At 40.2% G+C, this 16,659-nt stretch overlaps 1 protein-coding gene and 1 pseudogene across 2 annotated transcripts; both read left to right on the top strand.

Annotated features, from left to right (window-relative positions):
- Nucleotides 1–739: 739 nt before the first annotated feature.
- Nucleotides 740–1,766, top strand: LOC308430447 (RNA-binding protein 8A-like; annotated as a pseudogene). Its single transcript has 2 exons — nucleotides 740–1,246; nucleotides 1,691–1,766. The product of its transcript is annotated as an RNA-binding protein 8A-like (transcript).
- Nucleotides 1,767–10,533: 8,767 nt separating this feature from the next.
- LOC308430361 (riboflavin kinase-like) lies at nucleotides 10,534–10,947 on the top strand (the record flags this gene model as incomplete). Its single annotated transcript, XM_080929503.1, has 1 exon — nucleotides 10,534–10,947. The coding sequence occupies one exon, from the start codon at nucleotides 10,534–10,536 to the stop codon at nucleotides 10,945–10,947; it is 414 nt and encodes a 137-aa protein (XP_080785629.1).
- Between the last annotated feature and the right edge of the window lie 5,712 nt (nucleotides 10,948–16,659).

Below are 16,659 nucleotides of genomic sequence, written 5' to 3' on the forward strand. Positions count from 1 at the left end.
TTCACTGAGAAAATGATTTCTTTGAATTCTAGTGACTGTCTTGTCTTCTTAGCAAAGCAGCCAAAGGATAAAAGAAATTTGAAGCCTGAGCTGGAGAGATGGCTTGGTGGTTAAGAGCACTGACTGCACTTCCAGAGGTCCTGAGTTCAATTCCCAGCAACCACATGGTGGCTCACAACCATTTGTAATGGGATCTGATGCACCCTTCTGGTATGTCTGAAGACAGCTACGGTGTACTCACATACATTAGATAGATAGATAGATAGATAGATAGATAGATAGATAGATAGATAGATAGATAGAAATTTGAAGCCTAATACTTTGTTCTTTAGCCTTATTAAAAAGCTACAGTAACCAAGACAATAGTACTGGCATAAGGATAGATATAAGGGTAATTGGAATATAATTGAGTTCAAATAAAATAAGCTTATGTGTCAGAAACTATTATTAACCAAGTTAAATATTCAAGGCATTTAATGGAGGAAGAATATTAGTTTGAACAAGTAGTGATGGGTCATCTGAATATCTACATACAAAGTAATGAAACTGTAAGCCTTCCCTACATCACATTAAAAAACAAAACAAACAATAAACAGGTCGGGCCTGTGATACATGCTTGTAAATCCCAGCATTTGGTTCATAGGTACAGGCTGGAGAGTCAGGAGTCCCAAGTGATCCTCAACTACAGCAACTTTGAGGCCAGCTTAAGTAAATAAGAGAGAGCTCGGAGAGAAGCAAGATGGCAGACGTGCTAGATCTTCACAAGGTGGGAGGTGAGGATTTCGCCATGAATGAGGACAGGGATGAAAGCATCCACAAACTAAAAGAAAAAGCGAAGAAACGGAAGGGTGGCGGTTTTGGCTCTGAGGGGTCCCGAGCGTGGATGTGAGAGTATTATGGCAGTGTGGAGCAGGATGGCGATGAATCCGGACCACAGTGCCCTGTTGAAGGTTGGATTCTCTTTGTCACTGGAGTACAGGAAGAAGCCACTGAAGAAGATATCTATGACAAATTTGCTGAGTATGGGAAATAAAAAATATCCACGGGATACTAGCTGAGTATGAAACATACAAGGAGGCTCAGGCTGCCATAGACTAAGTGTTCAAGATTTGATGGGACAGCCAATCAGTGTCGACTGGTGTTTTGTTCGTGGTCCACCAAAGGGCAAGAGGAGAGGTGGCAGGAGTCCAGACCGGAGTGCTGTTGTTAAATCCTCTGTTGACCAAGTGGTCTATGAGTCCCTTTGGTTATGCTGCTTTGGGTTAACAGGGCTAAAATGGACCTTGAGTTTGTATATATTTAATTTCTTTCTCTGTCTACTTGGTATTGCTTTTGAGTTTAAGAAAAGAAATAAATGTTCCATTTTGTTTGTTACATTTAAAACTTTTACTGTTCTTGAAACTCTAGGAAAGTGAGGCATTCTGAGTGGTTGTGAAAATACTTCTGTCTGGTGTGGCATTCTGAGTTCTAGAAAGGCTCAAGGAAACTGCTCAGCATTTCTTTTTCTTAGACATGAGAGCAAGCAGGGTAATGAGATTTTTCTTATGGTATCAAGGGATGAATATTACATACTCTTGTGAGCAGATGTTATGTTAGGTTTTTTGCTTCTTGTACAGCCCAGGCTTTCCTTGAACTCACTGTACTGCCAAGAATGACCTTGAACTTCTGATATTTGCCTCTTATTTACCAGGTGTGCTAATATTGCGCCTATGGGCCATACCCAGTTTATGTGGTCCCTAGAATTGAAACATGGGGCTTTGACATAGATACTCAGCCAGCTCTACTTTGAATATGGCGCTGAACTGAAGTTTGTTAGTGCCTACAACCTAAAAACCCAGTTTGAGTACTATGTAACAATATGCACACCTTTAATCCCAGCATTTGGAAGGCAGGTAGATCTCTTGAGTTTAAGGCCAACCTGGAACTCATAGAGTTCCACAAAAGCCAGGGCTACATAGAAAAAGGAAAAAAGAAAAGACAATCCTATCTCTTTATCATAGTTTTAGTCGAAATGACTTTTCTGGTATGTCTGTAGTAACTGATTTATTTTGTCATCTGTGTGGTGCCTACATGGCCCACACTGGCCTCAGACTGATGCTTCTGTCCTTATCTCCCCAGTGCATAATGGCAGATATTAAACTTAACATTTTTTCAGATGCTATTGGACATTCCCTTTCTTTTGGTAAATTGCTGGATGTTTTGAGTTAAATTAGTTAAGAATTTATTTTAGTGTAGGGTGCCTTGGTGGCTTATGGTAAAGTACACTGAATGAATGTTAGTTTGGTAAGGGATAAGCCTGGTTCTCAGATTTCTAGCTATTCTAAGATATTTGGAAGAATTGACTGAGCAAGCATGAGGGTCAGGAGGGGTAGTGAATGCTATCAGCCAGAGAGACAGTAGATGAACTGTTTGAATATGACATGATTACTTAACAAGTTGGGAAGATCTTTTATCTTGTCCTTACATTTCTGGATGTTCCTTGTGCTTTGAAAAATATAAAATGTAGCTCATAAGGAATAAGGGATGTGGCTCAGTAGGTAGAATGCCCTTGTGTGCACAGCCCTAGGCTTTAACAGGAGCAGAATGAACGTGGCACTCTCTGGGAGGGTGAAGGCAAAAGAATCATAAGTATAAGTGGTCCCCAGCTACATAGCCAGTTGGAGGTCAGCCTGGGTCATATGAGATCTTGGGGGAGAGGAAGTAGAAAGGGGAGGAACTCATCAGTTTATTGTGTGGCCTTCTAACTCTCCTTTTTCCTACAGAACTTAACCATGTATAGAAGAAACCCTCTTTTTAACTACTATGACTTGCTATTTCTAATGTCATTCTTTCTATACCATAAAAATTTCAAATTTCATATGTGTTAGAAATATGTCAGTTTTTTAAAATTTATATACTTTGATTTTTATGTTAAATAAGATCCTAATATCACAGGTTGGATTTATAGCCGTACAATAACATGTATATGGATGTTTACAGAAGTTTTAATCAATCTGAAAAGGCTAAACAATGTATGAACTCTAGCTGCAGCATTCTAGAAAATTACCTGGAGACAATAAGAACTGCTTGCTACTAATGTAGAAAGGGGTGAGAAGATTGGAGAGGTCTTCCTTCTAGGGCAGTATAGCCAGTGTCAACGATAGTGTCATGGTGAAGTTTGTCAAAATACAGAGTTGCTCCATTTGAATGGACTGTGGACTTTGAGGTCAGTTGTAATTCAGTGATAGTGGGAGGATGTGTTTGTGTGGGTGCAGATGTGTTGCAATAATTCTGCTTCTGCCAAGTGTTGTTAAAACTACACTAGATACAAAGACCTATTAGAACACGACTGAGGTTGAAGTACTTAGACATTTGTATGGTAGGGCACTTATAATTAAAATATCTGAAGGTCAGTCTAACAATCCACCTCAAAAAACTGGGGCAAATTTAAACAAAAAGATGTATATTATACAGCAGGAAAGTGAAAACCTGAATCAATGGCCAGATGCCTTCTCACAACAATGGCATGGTTGTTAGTATATACAGAAGACAGATACTGGAAATGCCATTGAGGACAGGGAGGGATCGTAGTGTCCCCAGGCACCTGTATATAAAATACATCATCTACTTTGGTAGTTTGGTTATCACATGACAGCAATTCCATTGTTCCATGTGTGAACCAATAGAAACAAAAACATGTCCAGTTTTTTTTTTTTTTTTTTTTTTAACAAAATCTCAGTTGTTCAATTTTACCAATGAAGACTCAGCTCAGAGAGAAAGCATCCAGCTAGCTGGTCCTCCTCAGCTGATGCCCCTCCAAGAATGGCCCTCTTTCACAGTCCCTTTCTTCTATGTCCTGCGTGTCTCCCTCTTACTCTTTTTTTTTTTTTTAAAATCCATGTTCTCTTGCTGTCAACTGAAAGCTTGCTTGCTCCTCCCCTGACTTTACTTAATCTTGTTTATAATATTCAAGCAAAAAGCTCTTCGATAAAAGGTGTGTGCTAAGGCTGAGCCACACTACAACTCAAACTAGTTTGACCAGCTAATAACACAATCTTAGGGTTTTCAGAATAATCAATATCCTGAGACAACAAATACTTATGCTGTGTACAAATACCCATCATGGAATGTGAAAAGTGAAAGTGCAAATCTCAACAGCTGACAGATGCAGAGTATCCATACAGCAGAATACTTGGGTAGTCAATGTGAACTGGTGAGTGGCCTAACATGACAGATTCTGGAGACAGTGAGTTAGGGCACTCCTAGAGGATTGTTTATAAGGAATATGCAGAACAAGGATGCCCCCCTGTTCAGAGTATAGTGGTTTCCCTGAAAGTCAGTTGGGGTATTGGCGGGCTTATATGAAGTGGATGCTGATAGGAACTTGGTTTCTTTAGGGATTATGAAAATGTTCTAAATTTAATGGTTGCAGAGATAAATATGTAAAAATCGTTGAATTATATATTTTAATTTTATGAATTGTACATTTTTAAGGTTATTATATGAAACGACAGGAAAGTCTTGCAGTGGTATGAAGTTCCAGTTTACATGTGAAACAAACAGGAATATTGTTTGAGACCAACCTTGGTAACATACATGTAAGACCTTGTCTCAACAAGATTATCAACAAAAGACACACTTAAATTGATGAATAACATAACATTGTTAGTGTATCAGTACCATTAAAACAATCTAGATTCTCCAGTCCTTGTCAAAATCTTGGCAGGTCTTTTTCTTCTTTAAGACATAGAAATATCTTGGTGTGACTCTAACCAAGCAAGTGAAAGATCTGTATGACAAGAGCTTCAAGACTGAAGAAATTGAAGAAGACCTCAGAAGATGGAAAGATCTCCCATGCTCATAGTTCACCAGGATTAGCATAGTAAAAATAGCCATCTTACCACAAGCAATTTACAGATTAGAATCCCCATCAAAATTTCAACTCAACTCTTCACCAAGATAGAGCAATTCTCAAATTTTATCTGGAATAACTAAAAATCAAAGACAGTGAAAATAATTCTAAACAATGAACTGGAGCAATCACCATCCCTGACCTCAAGCTCTACTACATAGCAATAGTGACACACACACACACACACACACACAGTACTGGTACAGAAACAGGTAGATCAATGTAATAGAATGGAAGATCCAGAAATGAACTCACACACCTGTGGTCACTTGGTCTTTGACAGAGGAGTTAAAAACATCCAGTGGAAAAGAAGATGGCATTTTCAACTAATTGGTTCAACTGGCAGTCAGCATGTAGAAGAATGCAAATTGATCCACTCTTATGTACAAAGCTCAAGTCCATGTGGATCTAGGACCTCCACATAAAACCAGATATGCTGAATCTTAATAGAAAAGAGTGTGGGAAAGATCCTTAAACACATTGGCACAGGGGGGAATTTCCTGAACCCAACACCAATGGCTCAGGCTCTAAGATCAACAATTGACAAATGGGATCTCAAAATCAAAAAGCTTCTGTAAGGCAAAGGACACCGTCAATAGGACAAATCAGCAACCTATAGATCATCCCTACATCTGATAGAGAGCTAATATTCTTTTTTTAAGATTTATTTATTTATTATGTATAAGTACATTGTAGCTGTCTTCAGACACACCAGAAGAGGGCATCAGATCTCATTGCAAATGGTTGTGAGCCACCATGTGGTTGCAGGGATTTGAACTCAGGCCCTTTGGAAGAGCAGTCAGTGCTCTTAACCACTGAGCCATCTCTCCAGCCCCGAGAGCTAATATTCAATATATACAAATTCAAGTTAGACTCCAGAGAATCAAGTAACTCTATTTTAAAAAATGGAGTACATAGCTAAACAAAATTCTCAACTGAGGAATCTTGAATGGCTGAGAAGTACCTAAAGAAATGTTCAGCATCCTTAGTCATTAGGGAAATGCAAATCAAAACTACTCTGAGATTCCACCTCACACCAATCAGATGGTTAAGATAAAAAACAGGATGTGGAAAAAGAGGCATACTTCTCCATTGCTGGTGGATTGCAAGCTGGTACAACCACTTTGGAAATCTGGTGGTTCCTCAAAAAACTGGAAATAGTTTTATCTGAAGACCCAGCCATTCAACTCCTAGACATATACCCAAAAGAAGCCCAAACATATAGCAAGGACACATGCTCCACTATGTTCATAGTAGACTTATTTATAATAGCCAGAAGCTGGAAACAACCCATATGTCCCTCAACAGAAGAATGAATACAGAAAAATGTTGTACATTTATACAATGGAATACTTACTCAGCTATTATGAAATACTTCATGAGATTCATAGGCAAATGGATGTTCCCAGACCCAAAAGGACACAAATGGTATGTACTCATAAGTAGATATTAGCCCAAAATGTCAGAATACCCATGATACAACTCACAGACCATATGAAGCTTAACAAGATAAAAACCAAAGTGTGGATGCTTCAGTCCTACTTAGAAGGGGAACAAAATCATCACAGGAGATGGAGTAAGGGACTTGAGAGGAGAGGGGAAGGGTGGGGGGGGAGGGCAAGTTCAGGTATGGGAAGAGACAGAGGGTCAGGAAGATGAATATGGGAGTAAGGATGGGGGGGGGCACTAGAAAGTTCCAGACACCAGGGAAGGGAGTGATTCTTAGGACTCAACAGGGATGGCATTAGCTGAAATATCCAACAGAGGGGAGACAGCCAGGTCCAGTAGATAGGCATGGCCTCACAGTTGAGGGATGGGGCTACCTACCCATATTAAAATTATTAACTCAAACAAAAAATGGAACAGAGACTAAAGGAGGTTCTGCCAGCATCTGACTAAGATGCAGTTACAACCAACCATCTGACTGGGTCTGGGGACCCACCCCCAATGGAAGAGTTAGAGGAAGGACTAAAGGAGCTTAAGGAGATTGTAACCCCATAGGAAGAACAATATCAACTAACCAGACACCCCCCCACACACACACACACCAGAGCTCCTAGGAATTAAAGCACCAACTAAAAAAAAGTATGCATGGGTGGGTTCATGGCTCCAGCTACATATGTAGCAGAGGATGGCCTTATCTGGCATTAATGGGAAGGGATGACATTGGTCCTGTGAAGGCTTGCCCTAGTGTAGGGGGATGTTAGAGGAATGAGGTGGGAGTGGATGGGTGGGGAGCACACTCTTAGAGGCAAAGGGAAGGGGAATGGGATGGGGTGCTTGCAGAGGCAATGCTGGGAAGGGGGACAACATTTGAAATGTAAATTAAATAACAGTAATATCTGACCTAAAATTTACTGAATGCTGTAAAATATTCTCAAAGAAAAAGAAAGTGTAAGCCTGTGATGCCAGCACTCACAGAGGAAGGAGAAAGTTAAGGCTGTCCTGAGGTCTGTGCAATATAGTAAGGACTGGTCTAAAAGAGAAAGAAAGTTGATGAGGCTGCTCAGCAGTTAAGAGCACAGGTTGGTCTTACAGAGGACCTGGACATATTCAAAGCACCTTTTCTGGGCAGATCACAACCAACTGTGACTTATCTCCAGGGTATCCATTGTCCATCTTCTGTACTCTGAGCACTGTGTCTGCACATGATGCTTAGATGTACACGCAGGTGCTCACACATAAAAATAAAATAAAAAGACAACTTTTTTTTAATAGTAGAAAAAGGAAGTTATTTCACTCTAACGTGATTTCTAGATTGTCCACAAAATCACAGCAACCAAAATAGTTGGCCAGTGGGACAAAGAAGAAAGTTTGGAAGACTACCATGCTTGTACCAAATGATTTTAAATATATTGTATGATCATGCAAACATTCATGTGTGTATGTGTGTGTACATGTTCACATGCACATTTAATTATATTTTAAAATGAAATTGGACTTAATGTTAGAACACTTAGAAAAGTGGTTCTCAACAAGTAGATTACAATCCCCCTTTGGGGTTAAAAACAATTTCACAGGGTTCATATATTAGATAACATACATATCACATATTTACATTATGATTCATAACTAGCAAAATTACGGTTATGAAGTAGCAACAAAAATAATTTTACATTTGTATGTCACCACAACATGAGAACACATTAAAGGGTTGCAGCATTGGTATGGCTGACAATACTGACTTAGAAGTACTTAGTACTTTCACATCACAAGCTACAAAAAGGTAAATTGGATTTTGTGAAATCTTAAACCTGCTATGCATGTGAAAGTACCACTGAACAAAATTCAACTATGCGATGAGAAAAGACTTTAATAAATTGCCCCACAGTTGACCCATGATTGTTCTTGTCTGAGAGAACTCAGTAATGGAAATGGAGAAGAGCCTGAGGAAAAGGAAGTCCAACAACAGGTCTAAAGTGGGATCCAGCTCAAGGGGAGGCCCCAAGGCCTGACACTTACTGAGGCTATGGAGAGCTCTTAAGTAGATACCTATCATGACTGCCCAAGACTCAACAAGCAGCTGAAAGAATCAGATGCAGATATTTTCACCCAACAGAACAGAAGCTGCCGACCACTGTGGTTGAATTAGGGGAAAACTGGAAGATGTTTTTCCTTTTTTTCTTCTTTTTTGAGGGGGTGGTGGTGGTGGAGGGCTGGCATCAAAATCTGTACTCTCTACTACTGAGCTAAACCCCAGGAACCTCCTCTTTCTTCTTCTTTGTCTCGTTCTCTTCACCTTCCTACCCTTTTCTTTCTCTCCATTTCTCTGCTTTCCTTCTTTTATTCTTCCTTCTGGCACAGTCTCATTATGTAACCCAGGTTAGCCTTGAAATCAAGATGCTATTAGAAGTTGCTGTTTGCTAGGATAATAGGTGTGCACTATCCTGCCTGACTGCTCTAGTTCCCTTTTTGATAGACCATATATAAATGCATAAAAAAAGAACAAATACAAAGATGGGTTTAGGTGTGCATTCCATTAATGGGCATCCCATCTTCTCCTGCTGAGCACAGTTAGAGAAGTGGAATTTTAAGAAATTGATTATGGTTGGAGAGATGGCTCAGCAGTTAAAAGCACTGGCTGCACTTCCAGAGGTCCTGACTTCAATTCCCAGCAACCATATGGTGCCTCACAACCATCTGTAATGGGATCTGATGCCCTCTTCTGGCGTGTCTGAAGACAGCTACAGTGTACTTATATATAATAAATAAATCTTGAAAAAAGAAATTGATTAGAATAAACTGAAGAGCTAACAAGACAGAGTCATGCCAAAATCTGGAAGAAAAAAATATTTGGGGAAATACAGCAGGAATTTGGGCCTGCATTTCACTTAAATACTTCTGCCAGTTCTAGAAGTGACCAAAAACTGAAAGTATATTCCTTAGAGAACACTCTTCTAGCAAACCACATGCTTTGGGACCATAAGGAGCTGCTTCCTACAAGTTAGAATGAGGAAAAGACTGCTTCCAGAGGGTCAGCTCCTGAGGTTTGATCAGCTTAATGGTGCCTTCAGCCACCTTTCTGAGGCAAATACCATGGTGACCTCAAGTTTTTCAATAAAAATAGTGGCACTGAGGAGGTAGTAGATCATATTGCTCACAGAGATGAATGAGAACTCTTCCTCAAGAATAACAATTGAACAGCCACCGAATCAGGCTCAGCTTTGTTATCTTCTTTGCAGCAGGTGAAGGGGGCTCTTTTAGTTTAGCTCACCTATGTGATTCTCCAGAACTGCCCACGACAGTTTGATTGGCAGCATACCACTGCTGCCCTGGGGGAAAATGAGGGGTGGAAATGGTTACATTTACTTCTTTTCCCTTAAGGAGTTATTTTTATGTAGGTTTGTCCCTACGTGAATTTGTGTGCATTGTGTGCATGCAAGAGCCCACCGAATGAATGCTGGGAACCAAGACCAGTTCTAAAAAATCAGTGTGTGCTCTTAACTGCTTTTCCATCGCTACAACCCTGCATTCACCTCTTGTAGCTCAGAGTTGTAAAGTGGATGCATCCGTTGAAAATAAATTACTAATTTTGGCAAAACCATGTCACTTATGGTCTTCCCCCTTCTCTCTCTCTCCCCCTTTAAATAATGGCCCAGGATCTCAAACTTGCTGCCTTCTTACCTTACTTCTTGAGTGCTGGGATTAATTTGGACATGCCACCATGACTGGAATTTTCAAGAACTCTTGAAGAAGTTGATGAGTGCCTCAAAATTTAGATTGTGTATCCATCATCTATAGTGTTATCCCTTGAGTGTTTAAGTTTATATATATATATAATTCATCTTTCAGTATAGCTACTTAAAAGAAAATCTAAAATAATTTGAATGTGAGTCAGTTAATTACAATCTTATTCAAAGCTTCAACGTCAGCTCTGTTAGCATGATGGTTACCTTTAGCCAAAGAACACAATAACCTGTGATGTGTTAGCTACAAGAAAAGCATTAGGGAAGCCAAGCAGGCCAGTCTGGGCCGCAGACCTGTGTGGTCACCGTGGTTGTCACAGTTCTGGCTGCCGCTGGGTTCTGGGGGCTGGCGGCTGGGCACTGGGAGTGGCGTGTGTCCGTCTCCGCCGGCCCAGGTCCCTCGGGATCCCAGAAGGCACGAGGCAGGAGCATCCCGCGTCCTCCGAAGTCAGCGTCATGAGGAGCCTGCAGTTCTGCCGTGTCCAGGTGGTGCGCGGCTTCGGCCGCGGCTCCAAGCAACTGGGCATCCCCACAGCCAATTTTCTTGAGCAAGTAGTAGACAATCTTCCAGCTGATGTGTCCACTGGCATTTATTATGGCTGGGCCAGCGTTGGGAATGGAGATGTGAGCATAGGATGGAATCCATACTACAAGAATGTGAAAGAGTCAATGGAAACCCACATCATCCATACCTTCAAAGAGGACTTCTATGGGAAAATTCTCAGTGTGGCCACTGTGGGCTACCTCGGACCTGAAAAGAGCTTTTCTTTAGGGTCACTTATTTCTGCGATTCAAGGTGATGTTGAAGAAGCTAAAAAACAACTGGATTTACCAGAACATTTGAAACTCAAAGATGACAGTTTCTTCTAAATCTCTAAAGGCAGAATTATGAATGGCCACTGATGGGAAGTCTCTTACCTGTTCACCCACAAGTGTCTTGTAATGAAATAAAGTCAGTGAGTGTGGGTGGAGAAGCAAATTACCGAGGAAAATGAGGACTGGCCAAAGTTCTGGTGACCTTGTGTGCTGGCACTAACGAGCCCAGCAAGCACACACTCCTCAACAAAAGCTTCCCAAGGAATGCACGGCACACGTGGCTTACCTACCCAAGGAGGGAAATTTACACTCATTATTTTGTGCATTAATATATTTTTACAATCCTGCAAACTTTGTGAGCCTTGAATCACTCATTCCCCATGAGGTCACTTCCTGGTAGTGTTCCAATGCTCTGTGTGGAGTCACTTCAGGTTGAAGTGGCCTTGATCACCCCACATCAGGGCTTTTGCTTTTCTGCACAGTACTGAGGATCCAACCCGGTGCCTTACATGCTAGAGAAGTGTGACCACTGAACTAGGCTTCTCCCCCTTCACTTTTTTAAGCTTATGATGTCTACATGTTGTCTTTTTGAAGAGTAGATGTTTTGCTCTTTAACATTTTTTTAATGACTTTGGTTTATTATCTTCCCATTTGGCATATCCAACAACCATGTGGCTTAGAGGTTGCTTATGTGTGCTCAAAACGATATTGTGGTCAGGTGCAAGTATGTGTTGGATGTTTAAGAGAAGTAAAACAAGCCGCATTTATAGACTTGCTTGGAATTGAAATGGACACAGCCAGTTCCTACCCAACCCAGCCCAGCCTTTTTTTAAAGTGTGGTCCTATGTTTTCAAAGTGAAAATTAGTTTTCTAGACCAGGTACTTAAATATAATTTAATATTCATCTAAAGTCTTTGTAGCTTCAGAACAGAGAAAGTTTTAGTTGCATATCTTTATATCGCCTGGTTTCCCTTTGCTCTAACTTGGTGGCTTGAGTTGCTTGTGCTGGCAGAAGGCTGACATTTCAATTGCTTTGGGCTCATTGATGCATTGAATCATTTGTTGAATAGCAACAGGCTTGCTGAGGCAGAGCCTCTACCTAGTGGGAGTGTGTGCATTAAAATAGGTAATTTTAACAACACGCACACACACACACACACACATATATGTATATATATTTATACAACACAGACTTAATCTCTGCATGTGTGTGCGGTGGGAGTGTGGCGGGGGTGGGGATGGAACTCAGTCCTGTGAATGTGTTCTGTGACTGAGCAATATCCCTAGCCTTCAAAATAGAATTTATGATGTTGGAAATCCCATACTTAAAGGAAGCCTTAATTATCAATGGATTTATTAAGGAAATTAAAAAAAACAAGTATAGACATTACAAAATAGTTCTCTCTTTTTTTTTTAAAGTAAGAATAGCTTGTTAGTTATGTCCTCATTAAGTATATCAACACTCATGGGTAATATCATCTTACATTTTGTTAAACAGTTGTTACTTTGGAATTATATAATATGTGGTTTAGGGCTTAATTCTCTAGACTTCAAAAACTGTATTATTGATGTATTATAAGAAAGTACAGTACCTTGATTAATTAGTCTGAATGTTTGTAGGCCTTGGAATAAAGTTTGATTTATTTATTTTTTTCCTCTTCCCGTCCAAAAAAAGAGCATAAGAGGGTAGAGTGATAGGAGCCCAGGATCCCTAGTGGCTCATTCACTCCATCGTGCTCTTAAAATCAGTAAGTTGCTTTATCAATTAATTAACAAACATAGCTCCCTAAACTAGTATGCTAAACTGGATCTATATCATCAAACAAACACAACCCAAGAGGATTTTATTAATAGCAGATCTTGAAGAAAATACTAAAGGGAATATGTCAGATGGAGAAACATGGTTCCAGACAAAACTCGGGAATATGGGAAAGAGGGAAGAGCAAGGGGAAGCCTAACTCTTAAGTGTGTGTGGAATTGAACGAAAATCCAGTGCTGCTGCTGATAATCAAAGGACTGAAATTAAATCACTTTATCACAGTGAAAGGTAAAAATGTCACATAGCCAAATTAAAATAGCCATGCTAGCAAATACCTAGTCCAAAACTGTACATGTCACAGAACTTTTCCACAGTTAGAATGAACATCACTTGCATTTTTATGGACTTAATGACCACAAAGAGAAAAGTTATGATGGAGTTAAAACTAGGGGGGAAAATTAGCTCATGTCCTTTTGCTTCTTCATCACCTGGTACTGCCCTGTCTGATCTCCTTTCTAAATGGTATACTATGTCCACACCAACAACTGTTTATGTATGTACACATATCCATAAGTTAGCATCCATATATGAGAGAGAACGTGAAGGTCCCCCACCCTGCATTTGGGTTACACCATGTAATACCGTGCATTTTCAGTTCCATCTATTTTCTTGTACATTTTGTGGTTTCCTTTTTTATAGACCAGAATAATACTCCACTTTGTACATGTAGCAGTTTTCCTTATCTGCTCCTCTGTTGGCACACATCTAACCTAGTTCCATTCCTTGCTATTAATCATGGGTGTATAGATATCTCTATAGCAGAGTGTACAGTGCTTAAGGCATTCACCAGGAACGGGAGAGCTGGGAAGTTGTCTTTAATAGGCAGTAGGAAATTACTCTTTTAACATTTTGATGATTATCCAATCTGATTATCATAACATCTATTAGTTTACACTCTCCTAACAGTGAATAAGAAATTTCATCTGAAGCTCAAAAGTAGGTTTAATGTGCATTCCCTTCAGTGACTAGAGACATTGAACCCTTACTAAATAGTTACTAGCCATTCGTGTTTCTTCTTTATTTTATGTGCTTTGCTATTTTGCCTATGTGTCTGTTTGAGGGTGTTGGATCCCCTTAAACTAGAGTTATAGACAATTGTGATCTGCCATGTGGATGCTGGGAATTGAACCTGGATCCTTTGAAAGAGCAGCCAGTGCTCTTAACTGCTGAGCCATCTCTCCAGCTCCTGTGTTTCTTTTGAAAACTGCCTGTTAGATTTTGTTGGCCTAGTTTGTTGACTGGCAGTTTTATTTCCCTCGTATTTGTTTTTTGAAGTTCTTTGTAAATTCTGGATGTCAGCCCTATATAAAGTCTGTCTAGATGAGGACTTCTCCCATTCTGTGTGCAGTCTGTGTTTGCAGCTGATGCTTCCTCTCCACAGCAAAAGAAACTGACAACAGACAGGAGCAGATTTTTATGATAGAAAGAATTTCTGTTAAGGTGGTTAACTGAATAAAGAGCTTTCCACACATGCCTGAAAACCTGACTTAGTGCCCAGGACCTATACAAAGGCAGAAGGGAAGAACCAGACCCACAATGTTGTCCTCTGACCTCATACATCATGGCACACCGACACCCAAACACATCATGTACATCATAATAAAATAAATACATAATAAAGATATTTTTACTATATAAAAAATAGACATTTTATAATCACCGACTTAACTCCAAAAGTTTCAGCCTCTAAATGTACATAGATGTACTAATACATAAAATTTCAAATACATATATACAAACAATATTAGGTACATAATATAAAAATTTACAAAAAGACATTCAGTTTTTTTAAAGAAAAAACAAAGACGTAACTTTAATATTTACAAGCCACTGGAACTTTCAGAAAGTAAGATGGCTGAAGCTAAAGGCAGAAAGAATGGGAGTTTCATGCTAACCTTGTCTTTGTACTAAGCTTGAGGATGATCGAGAACAAAGCAAATATTCTGTAGTCTCCCAACCCCGACAAAGTGTTGGGAATCTTGGCTTATGCCTCCAATCCCCTCATGGAGGGCACTAAGGGGGGATTATGGTATGTTCAAAGCCAGTCTAAGGTACATAAGCCCATAGTTAATGTTTGTCAAAAGGCTTTGAACTTTTACCTATTTCTTAGCCCAGTTCTGGGTTCACAGCAAAACGTGCAGAAGTCAGATTTTCCACACACCTTATCCCCCATATATACCTAGCCGCCTCCATTATCAATACCTTGACCACGGTGGAACATTTGTTACTGTTATGACCCTATAAGGCTGTCCCTCATGCTCCTTTGTTTTATGTGGGTTTCTTTCTTTGTCAGAGTGGCTGGATTTTAAGAGCTGGTGTTACGAAGTGTTGATGCAGAGGTAGAGGGCTGAGGCCTTTACCACACTTGTGGTGAGATGCACACAGCAGCCTAGAAGAGCTGGGACTTTTTCCTTAAAGCTAAGGAGGTGCACACTGACTCCACAGCGCCTCCTGCAAGTAAATACCCACCCCCCAAAATCGTGTCTTTGTTCATAAAGGAGGTTTTTTTTTTTTTAATGGGATATTTTAAGTATTTACCTTTCAAATGTTATCCCCCTTTCTGTTTCCCCCTCTCCCATTCCCCCACCCCGTCCCCTGCCTTCACAGTACCAAGGTCCTCTCCTCTTATTGATGCTAAACAATGCCATCCTCTGCTACATATGCAGCTGGGGTCATGGGTCCCTTCATGTGTGCTCTTTGGTTGGTGGTTTAGTCTCTGGGAGCTCTGGGTGGGGGGGAGTGTATCTGGTTGGCTTATATTGTTGTTCTTCCTATGGGGTTGCAAACCCCTAAAAAGGAATTCTTAAGAAACACACTTTAAAAAAAGTAGCAACTTAGTTGCAGTAGCCACAATGCAGAGAGGACTCCATACAACAGCAGAACAGGATGGAAGTAAAGCAGTGCCATGTGTTTATCTGTGGCAGCTGCTCATTTCTGCAGTCTCACTGATGAAGCTCTTCTGCTAAGCAAATGAGTGTGCCTGTGTTCCAACTAGTGAGAGCTTGAGTCCCAGTACGGACGAGAGCCAGCTCTGGCCTTGTCCAGGTGTGTATACAGCTTGCCAATTTGGTCTGTAGCACCATAAACTGTTTCTATTACACATACAAGTGAGCCACACGGCCCTGCATGACAAACCATTATCTATGGTGATAAAGTCAGCACCCTGGCTATCGCTGGGGAAGGAGAAGCAGAAAGCAAAATGATAGGTAGAGGCATGGAAGGAGTTTTGAGTGGTCTCTCTGAGAGATACCTACACTGTTCTATTTGTCATGTGTATATAAGGGGGATTGTTAGGAACTGTATTGAAGTCTCATACTGGACAAACACTACCCAGCTGAGCCATATCACTAGCCCCCTGTTGATTACTATTAAGACCAATACTTTTGATTCCTGTGCTTAGTTTTTATCAGTTCTCCAGTCTATATCAATTGTTTTAAAATTTGAACAGGGAACATACTCTGTCTAGGTCTGACCAGTTTGATTGTGTTTTTAAGTCTGCCATGTTATAAACATAGAGTAATTCTTTATTGACTTGAATTTGGACTTGCTAATAATGACCTTTGGGCAAGGAACAGTGAAAAACAATTTTATTTTCCTTCTTTTTTTTTTTCTTTTCTGGTGTTTAATTGAATAACATATACTAGATATATTAGGCAAGCCGTCTACCACAGGCTGAAACTAGAGACCCTTCCCCATTTTTTCCCAGTGCTAGGGATGGAATCCCAGTGCCTCATGTGTAGTAAGCTAACTCCCCTAGACCCTAGAAAAGGCTTTTGGAGTAGAAATAGTGGCCTAAAATAAGAATCTGATATAATTTCTTAGGATGCCCTTTAGATATATTTATAATTCTTAGAAAAATTCCTTATGTGAATACCATGAAATACATCGATCGTCCAATCCCTTTCCATCTCCCCCACATCTCCCCCAACACATTCTCTTTCCAAACT

The sequence above is a fragment of the Micromys minutus genome (assembly GCF_963924665.1).
Source record: "Micromys minutus genome assembly, chromosome: 15".
Taxonomy (NCBI): domain Eukaryota; kingdom Metazoa; phylum Chordata; class Mammalia; order Rodentia; family Muridae; genus Micromys; species Micromys minutus.